Consider the following 21,100-nt stretch of genomic DNA (forward strand, 5'->3'; position numbering starts at 1 on the left):
TTTTGTTACCTTTTTTGCTTAGGGATGTGTAGAGACAAGACAATGGACGATAAATTGATATAATTCCCCATAATAATTAAAATACTACCTTTTCTATTGATTAAAATTGTTTGTGGAAAAGTTTGGACACTACTAGTTTGAAACTAACCAATCAAAATCACATAAAAGTACCCAAAGTTTTTTTGGTCTACGAATAAGATAGAGTAGTTAAAAATCTTTGAGTACCAGTGTTATTTACAGTCCAATAACCCTTCCCTCCATTATTTTATTCCTATTTTTCCCTAAAATGTACACTTTAATTTTGAGAATGTTGGCCAATCTACGATCTTATCACTTTCAGTCACTTGTGGCTACGCCCCTAAATTACCTCTAAGGGTTAGATTTTTTATTTTAGTTTTTAAAAAAGAAAAAAAAATGGCGGTGGATGGGTATTTCTTTCTTGGGTTGGTTTATTCTCTTATGATTGAGGTACCCTCCTACAAAACGTTACCTAGAAAATTAAGAAGAACCATATCGGTTCAGTGGTTAGCGAGATCACTAGCAACAGAAAGTCACAATACAGAAAACATCCTATTACTTTTATATAACATATAAGGATTATAGGATTCTATCGCGATAACAAACAAAAAAACAAACATGAATTTTGACTTTTTTAGTACAACAATTGAATTTTTATGATAATTTTTTAACAATCTGATACATATAAATTATTATTTTTTAAAAGATACAAAATACACATGAGTGTACAAAAATATTTATACTTTTCAACATGTTGAGTACAAAATTATGTTTATTTTAGAAAATGTACATTTCCATATAATCATATTTATATAAAATTTACATTTAATAATATTTATATAAATTTCTAACAAAAAAATGTATGATCAGTATAATGTTAGAATGGGTGAGTTTAGATAAGCCGTTTAATATGAAAATAGCTGTAAGCCATCCCAAAACCTATGAAAAGCTACACTGTAAAGGAGAACCGTATAGTTTCTGCGGTTAGCGAGATCCTTCGGTACACACAAACAGACAGACAGAAAGAAAGATATCCTGATATTTTATTACAAGGATTGTTCCTTTTCCAGGTTTACCCCTGACAGGCAAGACGCCGTGAACAACTACAGCATCTGGGGAGTGGTCCTCACTGAGGTCGAGGTCGACATCCTGACTGGGGAGAAACATATCAAGAGGTGCGACCTCATTGAGGACGCTGGCCTCTCAACATCACCTTTGGTAAGCTGTTTTAAGATAAATGGATAGATGACGGGATTGGGATACACTGATACACCAGGTCTTATTTGGGTGTAACTATGAACAAAATCTTGCTAATGAAGTGTCTGAATACGCGGTCAATCATCATACAGACACCCAACCGTTTGATTGTATAATCTTTGACTGAAAGTAGTAAAGCACTTACAGTGCATGAGTTAAGCCTGTTCTGGGCCAAGACATTTACTTACTTTAACTAGTAATTTAGTGCATATTACAAAGCAGCAGTAGTTAGCCTTTCAACGTCTTTAGTTATGAGATGATCATCATCATTGTTTGGTCCGTCGGTTTTTCTGTAGCGCTTAGAAAGTCATTTAACTTCTTTAAAGGAAACATGAATATCATGTAAAATATAATTTTAATTGTATGTGTATTGAATATAAAAAGACAAGAATTTAAAGGGATAAGACAATGGCCGATAAATTGATGTACATACCCAATAATGATACACAAAATTAATCCTTCTGTAGATAAAATTAGTGGTTGAAACGTTTGAACACTCAATTTCAGGAACCAACCAATCAAAATTCTTTAGAAGTTCCCAAAGTTAGTAAGCAATAAGAAATTATTATTATAATATTATGGGGACTAGTGCAATAAACAGTGGGGACTGGTGTTTTCATAAAACTTTGGGTACCAGTATATTTATTTTACATTGTATGCACATATATTTAGGTTGATATTGGACAGATAGAGGGCGCCTTCATGATGGGAGCAGGATTATGGACTTCTGAAGAGATCAAGTTCCATCCACAAACTGGAGAATTGCTTACCAAGAATACCTGGGTAATCATCCTTATACTAAAGTAACAGGATGTTTGTGTGTCTGTGTGTTTGTGTGTTTGTATGTTTGTGTGTTTGTTTGTACCGAAGGATCTCGCTAACCGCTGAACCGATCGGGTTCTCCTTAACAGGGTAGCTTCTAATAGGTCCCGGGAAGGTTTATAACTATTTTCTTGGGGGGTGGGACACCCCTAACCCTCCCATAAATGAAAAATTTTAAATTTTTCACTTTATTATTACTAATTAACACTATTATCTTTAATACAAAGTATAAAGATTTTAACATGAAATCGAAATGGTTACCTTTGCCAGCAGCTGAGGAACTTAAGCAAGGGAAATAAAGGCCCAAATTCTACATTTTAAAAATTTCTATACAACCATATATGCATCTTTGAATTTATAATTTTCACCACAAAAATTAATATCTTTGGGAGGTAGGACCTTAGCCCCTAAAGTCAGAGGTATAAGGTATAACCAACAAGTGAAATAAATCTTAAATAATATTTTGGAGCAAATGGAGAGGTCGTCAATTTTACGATGTGGTGCCCCCCAACGACAGCTGAAAACAACGTATAGGTTTTTTTTCGAATTAATTTCGTTATTGGTATAAGCTGCCCTAAAGGTAAGGCTAGAAATTTTGTTTGAATCTTCTGTTTGACAAACATAAGTCAAAGTCATATTTTGCTTTATTTATTTTGGCGGAAAATTTTAGCAAAATGTATATATAGCAAAAGAAGCCATTCAAAGTTTTCTGGGGGCCAGGAAGGTCTTGTCTTCCAGAATGATCCTGCCAGGTTTTCTGACATCCATTTGTGTTATTATTCCATTTAAAAAGTCAATTAATTAGTACTAGCGGATTCGCCTCTAGAAGCCTCTAGGGGCACTTAAAATGGTATGGGGAAAATTAACCTTTCCCCTTTTTCAATTAGAGTTTTTGAAAGAAAAAGTAAAAAAAATATGGGGTAGGGAGAGACACTCCCCCTAAATAGTTCAAAACCTTCCCTGAATCTATAAGAAGCTCCACTGTAAAGAAGAACCATATCGGTTCAGCGGTTAGGGATATCCTTTGTCACAGACAAAAAGCTTGCTTCTTATATAATAGAATAGCGTACAATCTTTTAACAATAAATATTTGCTACATCTAAAAAAAATTCAAAACAACTTATTTTAAATTTGTACTAATCTGTTGCCTTAAATATAAAACATAAAATGCATTATTGTGTACAAGGACGTTTAAGCTTTTTTATTTGGGGGGGGGGGGTAATCTGTCTATCATACAGGCAAGGACGTCCAAGTTTTTTATTCGGGTGGGGTAAAAATACAAATTTAAAATTTTGGGCCACTCTAAAATTTTTTTTTGGGTGGGGTGAAGTACCACCTCACCCTCCCCCCCCCCCCCTGATTATGTAACACAGTTTGTTTTTGTACTTTATTGTATACATTTTTTATTGCAAAAATGCAAAATAAAATATGATCTTTTTTTTGCAACAAATGAAAATTAGGTAACGAAACAACAACAAAATTTTACCAGCTTTTTCCAATAATGTATAGTAACACAGCTACCTTATAACAAGAGTATGTTAGTACATTCTAAGGGAATAAACTTTATTTCCCTTGTTTCTTGGCAGATTTTTATGATCTAACAGCCTTAACTAAAATGCCAACTAAATAATTAACAAATTGCAATTACTGCAAGTAGAAGACTTACTGTTCTGTTATTAGTAGCGAAGATTCTCTAATCTCTAAACGGAATTAATAGGGAAATGTGTTACTATTCAAGATACACAGCTGAAATTTTTGTGAAGTTTCCTTGAGCGTGGTTTTAGACCATTTTTCTGAACTATGAATCCATTTATTTGGTCACTGAACATCTGTGTTACAATTCACTTTGTTCGTTTGTCAATTCATGATTTCTTTTTGTTCGCTTCTCATGGATGTTGTCGGCCTTGTAAGGAATAGCTAGGCAGCCGCGCGTCAGCCGCGACTAAGCCTCAAATTTAAACCAATTGATTTTTTTAGAAATAGGAATTGTCATATTTGGGCCAGGTTAAAAATTGTAAAAGGTTGATTTCCTTGATGCTAACAGGCGGCTGCCTACCCCAGGTTATTACTGTGTTTCTTATGGTCATAACTATCCTTGTTGCATGTATAATATACTTAAACAAATATTTGCTTTAAATAACAATGTAAATAGTATGTTTAAAACATTTGTTTAACAACACTTTTGTTGGATTAATACAGGGTACAGACAAGTATAAAATCATTAACAGGAGAAGAGCTTTGCTTTTTTTTTAAAGGGTAACAAAGGAAATCTCTCTTATTCCAATGCAACTATGACTGCTTGCTTATGCTGATTTTAAATAAAATTTCGACTAAAATTGTTTAAGTTATGAAAAATTTGCATCTACTTTACTCTTTCTATTAACCCCAAAATTTGGAGGGGGGGGGGGATTAGATTTTTTTGAATATCTCCATCCTGGCGGGCACAGTACGCCAGCAAACCTTGCTGGGTCATACAGGTACAGAGCAAAAAATATGACTTTAACAAAGCATTAAACGGTGATAAAATACTAAAATAAGCGATAATGATAACAACTAATAATATAACAAGGATTACAACATCCATAAGTAGCGAAACTCAAAAACTATGAATTATATCCGAAAAATTAAAGTAAAGAGCAGTTTTATAAAAAAAAAACTATTAGACTAAAAAACACGAAATTTGCCACTAAAAAAATGAGTGTCTTAAAAATAAGGGCCCGATCTTTTGGAATTTAGTTTTATGCTTCAGCCATAAACCCAAGAACAATAAAAATTAAATTACTCCACCAAATTTTATTTGGAAGATTTTTAATATATTTTCCAGTATGGCTTCGAAACTGATTAATATCCGCTGGATTACAACCGGTTCTAAGCCATACTGAAGAATTATGTATTATTTCGTATTATATCCAGTTTACTACAAATATAAAAATGTACAATCATAATATTCAAACCAGATTAAAAATATTTAGCCCATGCCTTCAGAATCGGAACTGATAAAGCTGGTAATTAAACATTTTTATAACCGCGGAAAGCTGTTTTTAATACGATGCGATAAATAACTAATCTATTTTTTAGGAATACAAGCCCCCGGCAGCCAAGGACATTCCCCAGGACTTCAGGGTCACCCTGCTCAAGAATTCAAGAAACCCAAGAGGTGTTCTTGGATCCAAAGGTACTTTTTATTTTTGGCAGCAAAGCTACTCCATAATTCGAAATGTCTGTCCGTCTGTGTGTAAGAAATTTCTCGGCTGCTGTTCAATATAGCTCACTTCTTTGTGTTGGTTCCCTAGCATTCAGAATATAATTCATTTGGTTCATGCTTCCAGTATTCAATACATAAGTAATCTAAAGAGGTTTCATGATTTTCTACTTTTTAGGTATATATTTATTTGTTATGATACTGAACATCTACTCTGTAACTTTGTCGGTTTGTCCAATATCCATCCTTTATTTTCTGTGCTTAGCTACCTTTGAATGTTATTATCCTTTTTTAAAATTCAAAAAGGACGATTATTTCAACTTAAACCGGTTTTTTCAAAGGCCTTTTTTTCGAAGATTTATTGATTTAAAGGTTGTAAAATAATGCGCCCCTTTTTAAAATTAAAATTGCGCAGCTTGTGTTAATAGCAGAAAAATGTTATGCATATCGTTAGAATCGTCATAAGCTCTGTTTTTTTTAAATATATGAAAACCATTCCTGTGCTACGTATAGTATAGGAGCTTAGAGCTAAAATGTTCAAATTACTTTAAACTTTTCAACCTTTTTTTCACGTTTTTTCAACGTAGCTCCTAAACTACAAATAGCACAAAAACGGGTCTTATATTTTCAAAAGCTAGAGCTTATGATGATTCCAACGGTATGCGCAACATTTTTCTACTATAAACACAAGCCACGCAATTTGAATTTTAAAAATGTGTGTATTTTTGCACACCCTTTAAATGCATAAATCTTCGAAAAAAAGGCCTTTGGAAAAACCGGTTTTTAGGGCATAATTTGTTGAAATAATCATTTTCAAATATTTGAAGCATAAATGTCCCACAATAGGTTTTCCAAATATATAAAGCATTTTACATAATTGTTTTATTTTCTATGCATAATTAAGTTTTTAAAAAAGACATTTCTCTTGAAACACCCTGTACAATAAATAAGATTTACTGTTTGTATTTCAAGCTTTTATAAGTAAGAAGAATATAAAGAGTTTGTCATTTAATATAGTTTAAAAAACAAGGTACTGACAGTCTAACAAAAATATTAAGTAGCTGCGCTACAAAAAAAATAAAATTTCAACACCTTCCCTCTCCCCCCTAACTATTTTTGAATCCCCTTAAACCAAAATCGAGAGGGAGTAGGAGCTTTATGGTGCTTTGATGTAAATTGCAGAAGAAAAAAAACATGTCATATAGGTGTTGTATCCTCCCCTTCCCCCCCCCCCCCCCCAACTTTTGATTTTTGCCAGCTAGAGTTGATGAAACACCCTCCCCTAAATCCCAATACTGTATGCCTATGGTTAATTATTGGCGGAATCTAACATTTATAGAATACTAATTGCATTCATATATTTTTGTGTACAAAAAAAAGTAAAACCAAATTTTACAAAACTAATATGTATAAATATTGTTTCAAAATACTATGAACTTTAATAGAACATTTTTAATCAATAACTTAGGTTACCCGCAGGGGATGGGGATTTAAGAAAACGGACGGACTGACCCTAATTATAGAAAAGCTTCGCTTTTAAAAATTTGAAGTGATGTATTTCAGTAATATTACAAATAGGTTCTAAACAAACTTTGAAATGAAATCATACACATCTAAATAAGTATCATAAAAAATGGAAAATGAAAATTAAAAACACAAACTTAAAATAACACATTTTAATAGAAGAAGGATTAATATATAATTCTAACTGCGCTTCACCGTACGTGAGTATGTCATCCTTGTTAAAATCACGTTGCGCGAGTTACGCGTGATCGTATTTTGTTCAAAAGATATGCATGATAAAAAAATAACAAAAACATACATATCCAAAACATAGTACACCGATACCCATAGTTTTATAACCACGTTGTCTTATACTTATATAAGTACTAGTGGTATATTTACAGTCTAATATCTCCTATCTCTCTTCTCATAAGTAACTTTTTTTGTTATGGATTAGACAAGGGTTAAATTCTAGAGTAGCTTTGCTAGATAGATTAGTGGTGGGAGGAAGGTAAAAGAAGGAGGGGGGGGGGGGGTAAGGTGTGGGGTGGGGGAATGTTCAAAGGCCTGTTTTTTTTTCAAGCAGACGTGGCTTCATAGTGAAGTTTACAGTAGATGATTTTGTTTGTATGTGTTTGTGTTTGTGTGTGTAATGAATGTTTTGAAAAAGAAGCAAAACTTTTAGAAATTAACAGGATGTCTATAGCTATTGCAAAGAATATCGCTAACCACTGAACCAATAGGGTTCTCTTTCTTATTTGGGCTATTCATAGGTCTAGGAAAGGTTTATAACTATTTTTAGGAAGAGTAACTTGACTCCCTCTAGAAAAAAACCTAAATACCTGTTTCTTAATTTTTGTTTTTCAAACTAAAATTTAAAAAGAAGGGTCCACCCTTTTCTCCCCTTCCCTCAAATATTTTCCATAGAATTTAAATTTCATTAAATTTCTGAATAGAGGTTACAATAAAATATTGAATATTATTTTACATTGTTAAAACATAACTTATTTAAATTGAATCCATTGTGATAGTACAAGTTTAATCAGAGTATGTACTGTGAATTCTTAATGCGTAGTTTTGTTTTATCTTTTTACTAGCGGTTGCTCATCTAGCATCCAGGGTAGTTAACTAGCCTAAATCAATCCTCGGATTACAAAATTAAAATGGCTTAAAGTTCTACAACACATATGTCTGGTATAAGTGATACTAATAGTCAGAGTAGGGGTAATGTCTTGGCATTAAAACAGGCGTAATTGTAAAGGAGGGATGCAGCAATAGCATAAATGAATTACTTTACTTTTTAAAAAGAATAGCCTAAAACCAAATGATTACTAAAATGATTACAAATGTGAACCTAGTGCTACGTGATTTTTTACAAGTTTAAAATGTATTATAAACAACGCTATAATAGTATGATCTCCTAATCAGCTAAATGAATTCTTAAATACATTTTTAAAAGCGTAACTACTCTATATTACTTAGATATTTAAAAGATTTATTTTAATTTTAAGAAAAATGCTTTCACATGAAGCAGCGGTTTCCCTCAAAGAGCCTATTGAGCACTAAAATCCTCTCCTCTTTTTAAAAGCGAAGCTTTTCTATAATTAGGGTTGGTCCGTCTGTACGTCAGTCTGTTACAGTTAGCTCTTTTCGTTAATTTAAACAGGTTAGAATTTTCCTATCGATTTCAAACTGATTCCTAAAACAGTTAGGTACGACCTAGAAAGCGCAGCAACTCTATATTCGTTACCAGAAAGTCCGTACGTCCATTTTAAAATTGTCTTACCAGATTCGATATACAGGGTGTTTCAATAGAAACGTTTTTTTCAAATCTTAATTATGCATAGAAAATATAACAATTATATAAAATGCTTTATATATTTGGAAAACCTATTTTGGGACATTTATGTTTCAAATATTTGAAAATGATTTTTTTAATAAATCATGCCTTAAAAACCGGTTTTTCCAAGGGCCTCATTTTTGAAGATTTAGGGATTTCAGGTTGTGGAAAAAATGTTCACATTTTTAAAATTCAAATTGCGCGGCTTGTATTAATAGTAGAAAAACGCCATGCATATCGTTAGAATTGTCATAAACTCTATTTTTTGGAAATATAAGTGCCATTTTTGTGCTATTTGTAGTTTAGGAGCTACGTTGAAAATTGTGAGAAAGGTTGAAAAGTTTTAAGTAAGTTGGAACATTTTATCACGTAGCTCCTAAACTACAAATAGCACAAAAATGGCACTTATATTTCCAAAAAATAGAGTTTATGAAAATTCCAACGATATGCATAGCGTTTTTCTACTATTAATACAAGCCGCGCAATTTGAATTTTAAAAATGTGAACATTTTTTCCACAATCTTTAAATCTGTAAATCTTCAAAAATAAGGTTTTTTATTGAAACACCCTGTATATCGAATCTGGTAAGACAATTTTAAAATGGACATACAGACTTTCTGGTAACGAATATAGAGTTGCTGCGCTTTCTAGGTCGTACCTAATTGTAGAAGCTACGTTGAAAATTGTGAGAAAGGTTGAAAAGTTTTAAGTAAGTTGGAACATTTTATCACGTAGCTCCTAAACTACAAATAGCACAAAAATGGCACTTATATTTCCAAAAAATAGAGTTTATGACAATTTCAACGATATGCATAATGTTTTTCTGGTAACGAATATAGAGTTGCTGCGCTTTCTAGGTCGTACCTAACTGTAGGAGCTACGTTGAAAATTGTGAGAAAGGTTGAAAAGTTTTAAGTAAGTTGGAACATTTTATCACGTAGCTCCTAAACTACAAATAGCACAAAAATGGCACTTATATTTCCAAAAAATAGAGTTTATGACAATTCCAACGATATGCATAACGTTTTTCTATTATTAATACAAGCCGCGCAATTTGAATTTTAAAAATGTGAACATTTTTTCCACAATCTTTAAATCTGTAAATCTTCAAAAATAAGGTCTTTGGAAAAACCGGTTTTTAAGGCATAGTTTGTTGAAAAAATAATTTTTAAATTTTTGAAACATAAATGTCCCAGAATAGGTTTTCCAAATATATAAAGCATTTTATATAATGTTTTTACTTTCTATGCATAATTAAGATTTAAAAAAAAAACTTTCTATTGAAACACCCTGTATAATTAATAATTACTTGGATGTTACACCAGATTTTTATGTACTCTAAAAGTGATGTTTGCAGCTGGCTAGTATATATAACTAACGATACCCCACATCGAATCCCTTTACCCTAATCATATACCCTCCCTTACTTGATGATCGAACAGACCAATAAATGAAGACCAACCTAAATGGACGACAATTTTCTAGGGTTGGGCCGGATATCCGGTGTGGCCGGATATCCGGCCATTTTTAATATCCGGCTGGATACCGGATATTGAAACTATCCGGCCGGATATCCGGCTCTATAATTTTTTATACTTTACACCAAAAAATCTGCTTTTTAAAATCTTAAATCAAAATGGCTATAATTTTCTTATTATTGAAGCTAGAAGAACATTTTTTCTGAATAAGTTTAACTTTATGTAAATTTATATAAGATTTCTGAAGAAATTTTTTTTTACTACTTTAATATCTGGTAATTTGGCCGGATATCCGGTAATTTGGCCGGATATTTGCCGGATATCCGGCCGGTTACCGGATATCCGGCATTTAAAATCAGCCGGATATCCGGTATTCGGTATCCGGCCAAAAAAATATCCGGCCCAGCCCTACAATTTTCCATTGTCAATATATCCACGTTTACTATATCCCTTCTTACCAGTTTTTAGAAGCGTATCCTTTCTAAAATCCGCTTCCCTCACTAAATTACACCGGTAACCAAAGTTAAATTACCAAGAAAAGACTTTGGGTACTTTTTATTGATTTTGATTGTTTGGTTCCATACTAGCAGTTTTTCAACCAATAGATATTGTTATAGATATGTGTTATTTTTCTATTTTTTATGACCCCTGAACATCTATTCCTTAACTCACTCTGTCCATATGTCATATTTGTGCTTCACTACTTATGGATATTGTCATCCTAGTTGTTGGTACTTTCAACATTTTTAAAAATCCTAATTTTAAAATGGCAACTTTAAAATGGCATCATTGGCAAACTGTTGTGTATAAACTTTTGCAATTTTAAAATCATTTCCATTATCATTCTATATCAAATCTTAGTTGGTCTGTGGTATGTAAAAATGATCGGAAATGCATTTACTTTCCGTAAAACATTAAAAAAAAATCTATAAAAGTAACAGGATGTCTATCTTTAGGTTCTTGCCAACCACTGAACCAAATTCAAATTCAAATATTTATTTGGACAAAACGACAAATACATTTGATAATCAACATTTATAAATGATAATTACATTGCATTAAGATTTTATTAATAAACTATTTTTTGTAAACAATGAATACTATAGGTTTAACACAATATAATGCAAGTATCCAAGGACTGAAAAACAATATGGTTCTCCTATTCGGTATAGGTTCTCATTGGTTCAGAGTAGGTTTTTAAGACAACTTTGTTGGAGAAAAATAAAACAAAATGAAACTAAATTGTTAAGTGGAAGTACGACACCCTTCCCTCCCTCAAGTTCTCCTATATTTCTCTAGGGGCGAAGAAAAAGCTTTAAAACAAATTAAACATTTTTTCTTTACTGAGTTTATTCTCATAAAGTTTATTTGTGCATTTGAACGTCTGCACGTATATACGTAACAGACAATTATAAAAGCAAATATATCTGTAACTTTAACAGTTAGGGAGTTGAATCTATTTTTATAGAAGCAGAAATATAATCTATGATTATGGTTTGGACCCTCTAAAACTGTAATCTACCTTTCCACTTTCCCCTCTTTTGGTGAAGATATCTTCAATGCCGATACGATTTTTGAAATGTAAGATTCCACTTTCCCTTCTCTTGGTGAAGATATCTTCAACGCCGATACGATTTTTGAAATGTAAGATTCCACTTTCCCTTCTCTTGGTAAAGATATCTTCAACGCCGATACGATTTTTGAAATTTAAGATTCCACTTTTGCCTCTCTTGGTGAAGATATCTTCAACAAGAGAGACAAAAGTGGAATCTTATATTTCAAAAATCGTATCGGCGTTGAAGATATCTTCACCAAGAGAGGGGAAAGTGGAAGGGTAGATTACAGTTTTAGAGGGTCCAAACCATAATCATAGATTATAGTTCTGCTTCTATAAAAATAGATTCAACTCCCTAACTGTTTAATAGTTATTTCTTCTCGCATCGTATTATAGACATATTTCCACGGATAGTGATAGGGAAAATTATGTGATTATTTTCAGTTTTATTGGCCCTTTGCATAAAAAAATTACTTTATGACAGAGGTTTCGTGATCTTTAAAATTATTTTTAATTATAGTTGGTTCATCATAATATTACCAAATTCCCTTTTTTAAGCGAAGCTTTTCTATAATTAGGGTCGGTCCGTCAGTCCATTACAGTTTACCCTTTTAGCTACTCTAAACAGGTTAGAATTGTCCTATCGATTTCAAACTTTGTATGCTGATTCCTATAACAGTTGGAAAGCGAAGCGACTCTATAATTGCTACCAGAAAGTCCGTACGTTCATTTAAAACAAAATGATTTTTTACTTTTTTTGACAACAAATTTTTGTATGTTAAAATTGTCCTATTCATCTGATTCTATGAATAATAATTCCTATTACAACAAGGTACAATGGGATAAGCGAAGCATCTCTATAATCAAGTCCTAAAAACGACTTTAAACAGTATCATGTATTTACTCAGTTTTGCAACAAATTTACTTACAATTTTGTACAAATAAACTTGTCCATTACTATTCAGTTCATTTAGTTCTGACACTCTTCTTTGTTGTTAATGTTCGTTTGTCTTCCATTTCAGAGCTTCGATTTTATGGATATTATCATCCTTGTTAAATAGCAGTTTATTGTCAAGTCATTGAATACTTGTAAAGCGTGTTGCTTAAGAATATATTTGTCTTTAAAAAAGAATGTGTACAAAAATAATAAAGCATTAAAAATTTATAATTATTGATATTTTTTATGAGCGAAGGAACTCTCTAATCATTACCAGCATGGCTGTGCGTCCATTTTAAAACAAGCTTCAGTTTCTTTGACACTATTTATTACAAGATAATTCCTATAACGAGTAGGTACAATGTAAACGAGAAGTCAACTAATATTCCGTTTCGTCAATATTAAAATTACTATCACTCAATATTCGTTTGTTTGTTTAATGTGTTTTGCTTCGCTCCATTGCCATCCTTGTTGTAATAAATGTTTGTTTGTGTGTCTACTAATTTTTTGAGTTTCGCTTCTTATAAATGCCGTCTTTCTTGTTAATGAATATTGTATATACATATGATAGACCAATAATTGATGCATTAATAATACAAATTTTAATTTTATGTATTTTTGAATTCATTCAAGTATAAAAACCCTTTAACCAGCTACTTTGCCCCTCTCCTATAGGGATGGCTTAGATAAATCGATATTTTATTACTTAGATGTTGCACAAAAATTTCATGTGCTCTGATAAAGTGATTTACGCATCTGGCTAAAATAACGATACCCCCGATAAACCCCCTTTATTAAAAACTTTGAACATTATGGGGTTTAATCACAAGATTTCTAGTATTTAAGACGATTTGTTTATTTTTAATCCCCATGTAAGGAAAAATTCTACCCAAGGGCTAGACTCGAGCTGTAGTGCTCAGGAGAGGTGAGTAGAAATCAAAATTCAATAGTGTTTTCTCATTGTCATTGCTTGGACATGATTTGGGTCATTTTTTGTTAGTTTTTTACCAAAACTGTAGCGTTTATATTGAAAAAAGTAGAGCGATCGGTTTTTTTTAACACACTTTATATTACTGTATTCTTTTCCAGTATGGCCGGCTTCGGAAAAGATTAATATCCACTGGATTAGAACCAGTTCTAAACAAAATCATGTATAGCATCGTACTACAGACAATTTCCCATGAATTTTTTTTTTAATCATAAAATTACTACTAGTTTTTAGCCCGGGCTTTCAGCCAATCGGGGCAAACATTCTGGTTTTAACGATAACATTTTTCACTTTAATATTCGTGAAAAGCTGTATATAATACAATGCGATAAATATCTATTATTTTTTTAATTTTTCCTTTTTCAGCAACTGGTGAACCTGCTCTGCTGTTGGCTATCAGCGTCCTGTTTGCAATCAGGTAAAATTAGGCTTACTGCTACTAGCGGCTACGCCCCCTAGAGGTCTCTAGGGGCACTTATGGTGGTAGGGGTAAATCGAACCCCCCATATTAAATTTTTGTTTTAAAAAGAGAATTTTAAAAAGTTGTTATTGGAAGGGGTAAATTTTTATTGGGAGGGTGAAGATACCCTCCACAAAAATAGTGAAAAACCTTCCCTTGACCTATTTATTGCAAAGGAGAACCATATCTACAAACAAAAAAGCTCACTTCTCCATAAAAAGGATAGGTAATCCTATTTCTTCAATTATGGGTAAAAGTGTGTAGAAGGTGATGTATCCTCCCCCCCCCCCCCCCTGACAAAATTAAGGGGGGGTTGGATAAATTAGAGATAATTTAGTTAGACTGTTATGAACATAGCATTTTTATTCTTTTATTGCTTTTTAAGTAGGTTAGCTAAAAATGCAGTTACAGTTCAAAGTTTCATATTAAGTTCTGGAGGATCAAGGCCTGCAGAATCATTCCTGGAATGGAACTTAAATTTACCTTAAACACTTATATTTTTTTAGCAATCTATCAACTTTTAATGCTATTTTAAAGGCCCAGAATCTTTAGGCACTTTACCTAGATGACCCAACAAGGTTTGCTGATATTCTAGAAGAAGATATTAAAAAATTTACTCTAATTACCAAATTTAAAAAGTCAATCAAATATCGCCTACTATCTTTTACACACAAAAATGAGACGGGGGGGGGGGGGGGAGCTGATCTTATAAGGTTAAACACTTATTATAAAAAAACCTGTAAAAAAAATCTAGGTAAAGTCTATAATTTGTACAGTAAACCTTTCTATCAATTATTTGTGGTATCAATAATTTAACAATAATGGGTTCAATTAAATGTCTATTTTCGGGAATAATTTGGGTAAATATGTATATTTAATTGACTTTTTCACAACAAGTTTTTTCTCACCTAGCCTCCCTAAATTATCTTGAGCTTTTCATCCTTATTGTCAATGCATCTGTTTCAGGATTCCTAATACCCAAGTAAATATCAATGATGCTTTGCTTATTGCTAATTTTTCCAAACTTGTTGTACTGCATAAATAAATGGATTTATTATTACATGGATCTTACGCAAGATTTTCATGTTCTCTAATAACTTTTTGCAGGGTAAATTAACGATTTAACCCATTCCCTCCCCTCCTACTGGATTAATATATGACGAGGGATATAGCAACCTAAACTGACAACAATCATAATTTTCACGTATATTATACATTCAAACTTGTAGATTCAGTGCTACCACAACAACAGCAACATAAATAGATAGACATATATTCATCCCTTTACTTATGTATTGTTTTGCCTAAAATAAGCAAATTATGGCGTCAAAGCAGATCCGTTTACGAGATCCAACGGGACAAGCAATCCTCTTATCATTTTATTTTTGTTTAGGAGTGCTCTTGATTCGAGCAGAACTGACAATGGACTTACTCCCGGCTGGTGGAGATTTGGTATGTTTTTTAAAAGGGATAAGACAATGGCCGAAAAATTTATGTACAGCCCCAATGATTATACACAAAACTAACCTTCTGTAAATTAAAATTAGTGGTTGAAACATTTGGACTCTCAACTTATGAACCAACCAATAAAATTAAGCCAACCAATAAGAAAACGTTATATTATAAAACTTTGGGGACCAGTGTAATAAACAGTCCGTAACGGATAGCCCTTATCGGTAAAATTGTCCTATCGACTACAAACTTATTATGATAATTCATGTGATCATTTCTATAAAATCCATATTCTTTATTCCTTGTCATAATGTGATTATAAACAAAGCTTTTCTATAATCGAGCCTTAAAATGTAAGTCTGTTTGTCAAAAGCATCCTGTATTATTTCAAATGACTATTGTATCTAAACAAACATATAAAGAGCTATCTGCTACTGACGGACAGACGGCGGTTTCCTTGAAAGCGCCTAATCGAACACAGAACTCCTATTATTTGAAATAATTTTTTGAAAAGGGGCGCGTGTTTAATTTAAATTTTATGGCCGGTTGGGTTATAATGGAAACAGGGTAGCCTTGGATGGTTGGGGCCCCTTGCAGGAGTAAATCATGAAGAAGAAAAAATGCTCCCCCCCATCCCTCATTTTCAGTTTTGTTTGATAACATGGGGGGGGGGGCGATGAAAATTGTACGCTATTTTTTTAATCCATCAGCTCAGACTGTATAATTTTCTTTTATATACAATTATTTTATGTGCAAAGGTTTTGTGATTTCATATACACGTACTATCAATCATTGCCCAGCTCTATTTTTTTTTACTAGGATGACAATAACAGCATGCTTTAAACAATTAAATAGGGCTATAGCTTAGTTCCTTTCATATTTTCTATTTTGACTACATAGTATATAACATTATGTAAAAGTAGCAATTGCTGACATTATATGTGTTTTTTTTTGGGGGGGGGGGGATTTTTTATTTTTTTGGGAGGGTTGGGGGTGTCCCACCCCCCAAGAAAATAGTTATAAACCTTTCCGGGACCTATGAGAAGCTACCCTGTAAAGGAGAACCCGACCGGTTTAGCGGTTAGCGAGATCCTTTGCTACAAACAAACAGACAGAAAGACATCGTTCTACTTTGTATTATAGATATTAATAGTTATATCTTTCATTTTCTTTGATTATAAACCGCTTTCCGCGGATATAGAATGTACAATGATTGTACATTTTTATATTCGTAGAAAGCTGGATATAATACGATGCTAGACATAGTTTTTTCGTATGGATGAGAACCGGTTCCTATCCACCGGATTCGAATGAATACGAGACATATAATTAAATGAATATGGCCATAACTGACTAATCATCGATATCACCTCATTTTAATGATATTAGGCCAAATCCTATACAATTTTCTATGCTAGCCAAGGAGTTAGGGTTTCCTTAGCCATGGATATAAAGGAATATGTAAGACTACATGAAACCTTAACGTCCAAGGATTTGCAGTTGCGTGCAGGGGGATTTTGCGCACCCGAAAATTTCTACAGCCCCCTTAGTCTTACGATTGTGAACGTCCCTTTCAACCAAAATCAAGGGGGGGGATGACTTAAATTTAAGAAGATCTAACTGACAATCCCCTTGGTTGTTTAAGGGGAGAGTATCAAGGGGGGGGGGGCGGTCCTTGTTAAGGGACACCTAAGGGTATGTGGGACCCCCCCCTTGATTTTTCCATGGGGTTGGAAACACCCCCCCTTTTGAATGCCCTTGTATTACAACCAGGAATCGAACCTATGACCTCATTGACGATTTTTTTTATTTTTTAGATGGCCCTGCGACTGTTGAGAAAATCCACCAACATGCTGGCATCAACCCACTTAACTTTACATTCTAATTCAATATTATTAATATTCAATGCATCATAAGCAATTTTCAAGTTACGGAGTAAAAATTTACCCCCCTTGTTCCAACCCTAACAAAAACATAACATACAATTTATAAAAGGGAAAAGTACCTAGAACCTTATAAAAATAGTATAAATAATATCAGGGATATAAAGGGATAAGACAAAGGACGATAAATATTGGAGTTTTTCTTCTCCTTAACTTGAAACTATTTGCTTCAAACTATTTTTTTAAATATACATTTTTATATAACCCATATAATACATATTCAAATTATTAACAAATTAATTATTATTGTTTTTTTATCAAATATATATCATATGAATCAATGTAATTAAAATTAAATCATTTTAAATCAGCAGTGAATGATAAAAACAATCATAAAAGCTATTTATACTCGCATGATACTCGCAGCTGGCTAATATAACGATACCCCCCATCCATCCCTTTTATCTCATCCCTTCCACCCCTACTGGATGAACGAACTGACCAATAAATGAGGTCCATATTAGCAAGCTTAATTGACAAAAAATTCTCCCTTATTCAAATATCCACGTACATTCTACATTCATTCTACTGGATGAATGAACTGACCAATAAATATTGCCCACAAAAGCAAGCTAAGCTGATGAAAAATTTTCCCCCGCGAATATATCCACGTAAATCCTATATCAAATGATACATACGTAAATTACTCCTTAGACAATGACAAGACGTTGGTAAACATCGAATACCTTACCGTTCCTATAATCTTCACACAGGGTTTATATTAAAAATACAGTATAGAACCGTGTTACAGAGAATCTGCGCTACTTCAATAGACCGTTTAATTTTATCATTGAAATCTCGTCTGAAATGTGTTAAAACACCTGTGTATGCAGTTATTCTAAAAGTCCACCTGCTTTCTAATTACATGTTGTCTAGTTACATGTCTGTCTAGTAAAATATCTGTCTAGTAAAATATCCGTCTAGTTACATGTCTGTCTAGTAAAATATCTGTCTAGTAAAATATCTGTCTAGTAAAATATCTGTCTAGTTACATGTATGTCTAGTAAAATATATGTCTAGTTACATGTCTGTCTAGTTAAATGTTTGTCTTGTAACATGTCTGTAGCTACATATATGTATTGTTACATGTCTGTGAATGAAGTTACATTTATATCTAGTTACATGTTTGTCTAGTTACATGTCTGTCTAGTTACATGTCTGTCCAGCAACATGTCTGTCTAGCTACATATATGTTTATTTATATGACTGTCTAGTTACATATCTGTCTAGTTTCATATTTTTCTAGTAACATGTCTGTCTATTTACATGTCTGTGTAGTTATATGTTTGTCTATTTACATGTCTATCTTCTAGCATGTCTGTCTAGTTACATGTCTGTCTAATTACATATATGTCTAGTTACATGTCTTTCTAATTACATTCCTTTCTAGTTACATGTTTGTCTAGTTTAATGTCTTTCTAGTTACATATCTGTCTAGTTACATGCCTTTCTAGTTACATATCTGTCTAGTTACATGACTGTCTAGTTACATGTCTTTCTAGTTACATGTCTGTCTAATTACATGTCTGTCCTGTTACATGCCTTTTTAGTTACATGTTCGTCTAGTTGCATGTGTGTCTAGTTACATGTATGTATAGTTACATGTCTGTCTAATTACATGTATGTCCAGTTACATGTCTATCAAGTAACATGTCTGTCTACTAGCATGTATGTCTAGTTACATGTCTTCCTAGCTACATGTCTGTCTAGTTACATGTCTGTCTAATTACATGTATGTCTAGTTACATAGTCTGTCTAGTTGAATGTCTGTCTAGTCACATGTCTTGTATATAGTATCATGTCTGTTTGGTTGCATGTCTTACTACATACATGTTTGTCTAATTACATGTCTGTCTAGTTACTTATCTGTCTAGTTACATGTTTGTCCAGTTACAAGTCTGTCTAGTTATATGTTTGTTCAATTACAAGTCTGCCTAGTACATGTTTGTCCAGTTACATGTCTGTCTAATTACATGTTTGTGTAGTTACATGTTTGTCTTGTTACATGTCTGTCTAGTTTCATGACTGTCTAATTACCTGTCTGTGTAGTTACATGTTTTTCTTGTTACATGTATGTCTAATGGCATTTATTTCTGGCCTGAATCTATAACTGTTACAACCAAGTTGAGATTTTGAGATTTTTTGAGACATTTCCCTAATCAATATGCTTTTATTATACAGTTCATGTAGTCTGTTTTGCTGTTCTAGAAATGTTAGTAAAACTCATTTACTTGGCATTAACAAAAGTTGTCATCCTTGTTATAATCTATATTAAAATTAATTTTGATTTCTTTTTGTAAATTACCAAATATACTTCTATAGGTATTTAATCAAGCTGTAATTAAGTAATCTATAAATTATTGAATTTTTTAAGTTTGTGCTAGCTTTCAGGAAATCATATCGTCTAAAAATTCCACCGCTCTCAATTTTTTAATGAATCTTGTGTGACTAAATATAAACAAAATCTTTGTCCGCTAGAAATTCCTTTTTAAGTTGGATGGATTATTGTGTCTGACAGTCCTTCTAGGGTAATAAATCTATTGTTGCGAAGGAATATGAACTGTACAAAAAGTATGAGTTTTAGCTTTAATTTCCCTTCTAATTAATTGACAGCCAAAAAATGTCATGGTGGTTGCTTTCTTTTTTTTTAAGTGACGCTTTTCTTCATTCTAAGTCGGTCAGTCCGTAAGTAACGGAGACCTATTATCGTTAACTTGGGCAAGTTAGAATTGGCCAATCGATTCAAAACTTCTGATGATTCATATGGAAGCTACCCATCAAAGACATCGACAAACTATATTGGTAGCCAAAGTTTAATGAACATATTTTCAGAGTTTCTCTTTTGTTACATTTTTATTGGTTAGTTAAATAGAAGGGCTATTTATTATGGTTATCATCATTTGGGTGTACATCAATTTGTCCAACATTGTCTTATCCCTTTAGGTTACTAACAAATAATACTTTTTCTCGTATTCATTCGAATCCGGTGGATAGGAACCGGTTCTCATCCATACGAAAAAACTATGTCTAGCATCGTACTATATCCAGCTTTCTACGATTATAAAAATGTACGATCATAAGATTAAAACCAGTTCTTTTAGCCGGTGCCTTCGGCACCTCGGGGCTAAAATACTAGTTTTAATCTTATAATTGTACATTCTATATCCGCGGAAAGCCGTTTATAATACGATGCGAGAAATAACTATTCTCGTGTTTATTCGAAACCGATTCTAATCCGGTGGATTGCCTTCGGCACCTTGGGGCTAAATAAAATCTGGTTTTAATCTTATAATTGTACATTTTTATATCCGCGGAAAGCCGTTTATGATACGATGCGAGAAATAACTATTACTGACTACATAATACATTGGATTGTAAATTATACTGGTACCCAAAGTTTTTAACTACTTTTTTTATAGTTTTATCGAATCTTGCTTGCTTGGTTTAAACTTATACAGTAACCAAATCAATCGATTATTTTTGATAATTTTGTTTATAGTAATTCGGGACGTATTGTAAAGTAATAAATAGTTCATTGTCTTATCAATTAAGATTCCTGATGTGAATTTTCGCTTCATGCTTAACTTGGTTTTGTACATAAGGAAAAAGGGTTTTTGTACAATTTGATCATTTTAAGACAATAAG

At 32.6% G+C, this 21,100-nt stretch overlaps 1 protein-coding gene across 2 annotated transcripts in view; it reads left to right on the plus strand.

The window, feature by feature from the left end:
- Nucleotides 1-17,741, plus strand: part of LOC145326985 (uncharacterized) — a 97,519-nt gene extending 79,778 nt beyond the window's left edge. For both annotated transcript variants that reach the window (XM_080170457.1, XM_080170458.1), the window contains exons 22-27: nt 1,089-1,236; nt 1,948-2,058; nt 5,176-5,272; nt 13,967-14,018; nt 15,454-15,512; nt 17,330-17,741. In XM_080170457.1, the coding sequence (XP_080026583.1) occupies nt 1,089-1,236; nt 1,948-2,058; nt 5,176-5,272; nt 13,967-14,018; nt 15,454-15,512; nt 17,330-17,397 (535 nt within the window). In that variant the 3' untranslated portion in view covers nt 17,398-17,741. The remainder of the gene's footprint in view (nt 1-1,088; nt 1,237-1,947; nt 2,059-5,175; nt 5,273-13,966; nt 14,019-15,453; nt 15,513-17,329) is intronic.
- The last annotated feature ends 3,359 nt before the right edge of the window (nt 17,742-21,100 follow it).

This window comes from Acartia tonsa, chromosome 8 (assembly GCF_053477335.1).
Source record: "Acartia tonsa isolate MP-2025a chromosome 8, ASM5347733v1, whole genome shotgun sequence".
NCBI lineage: Eukaryota > Metazoa > Arthropoda > Copepoda > Calanoida > Acartiidae > Acartia > Acartia tonsa.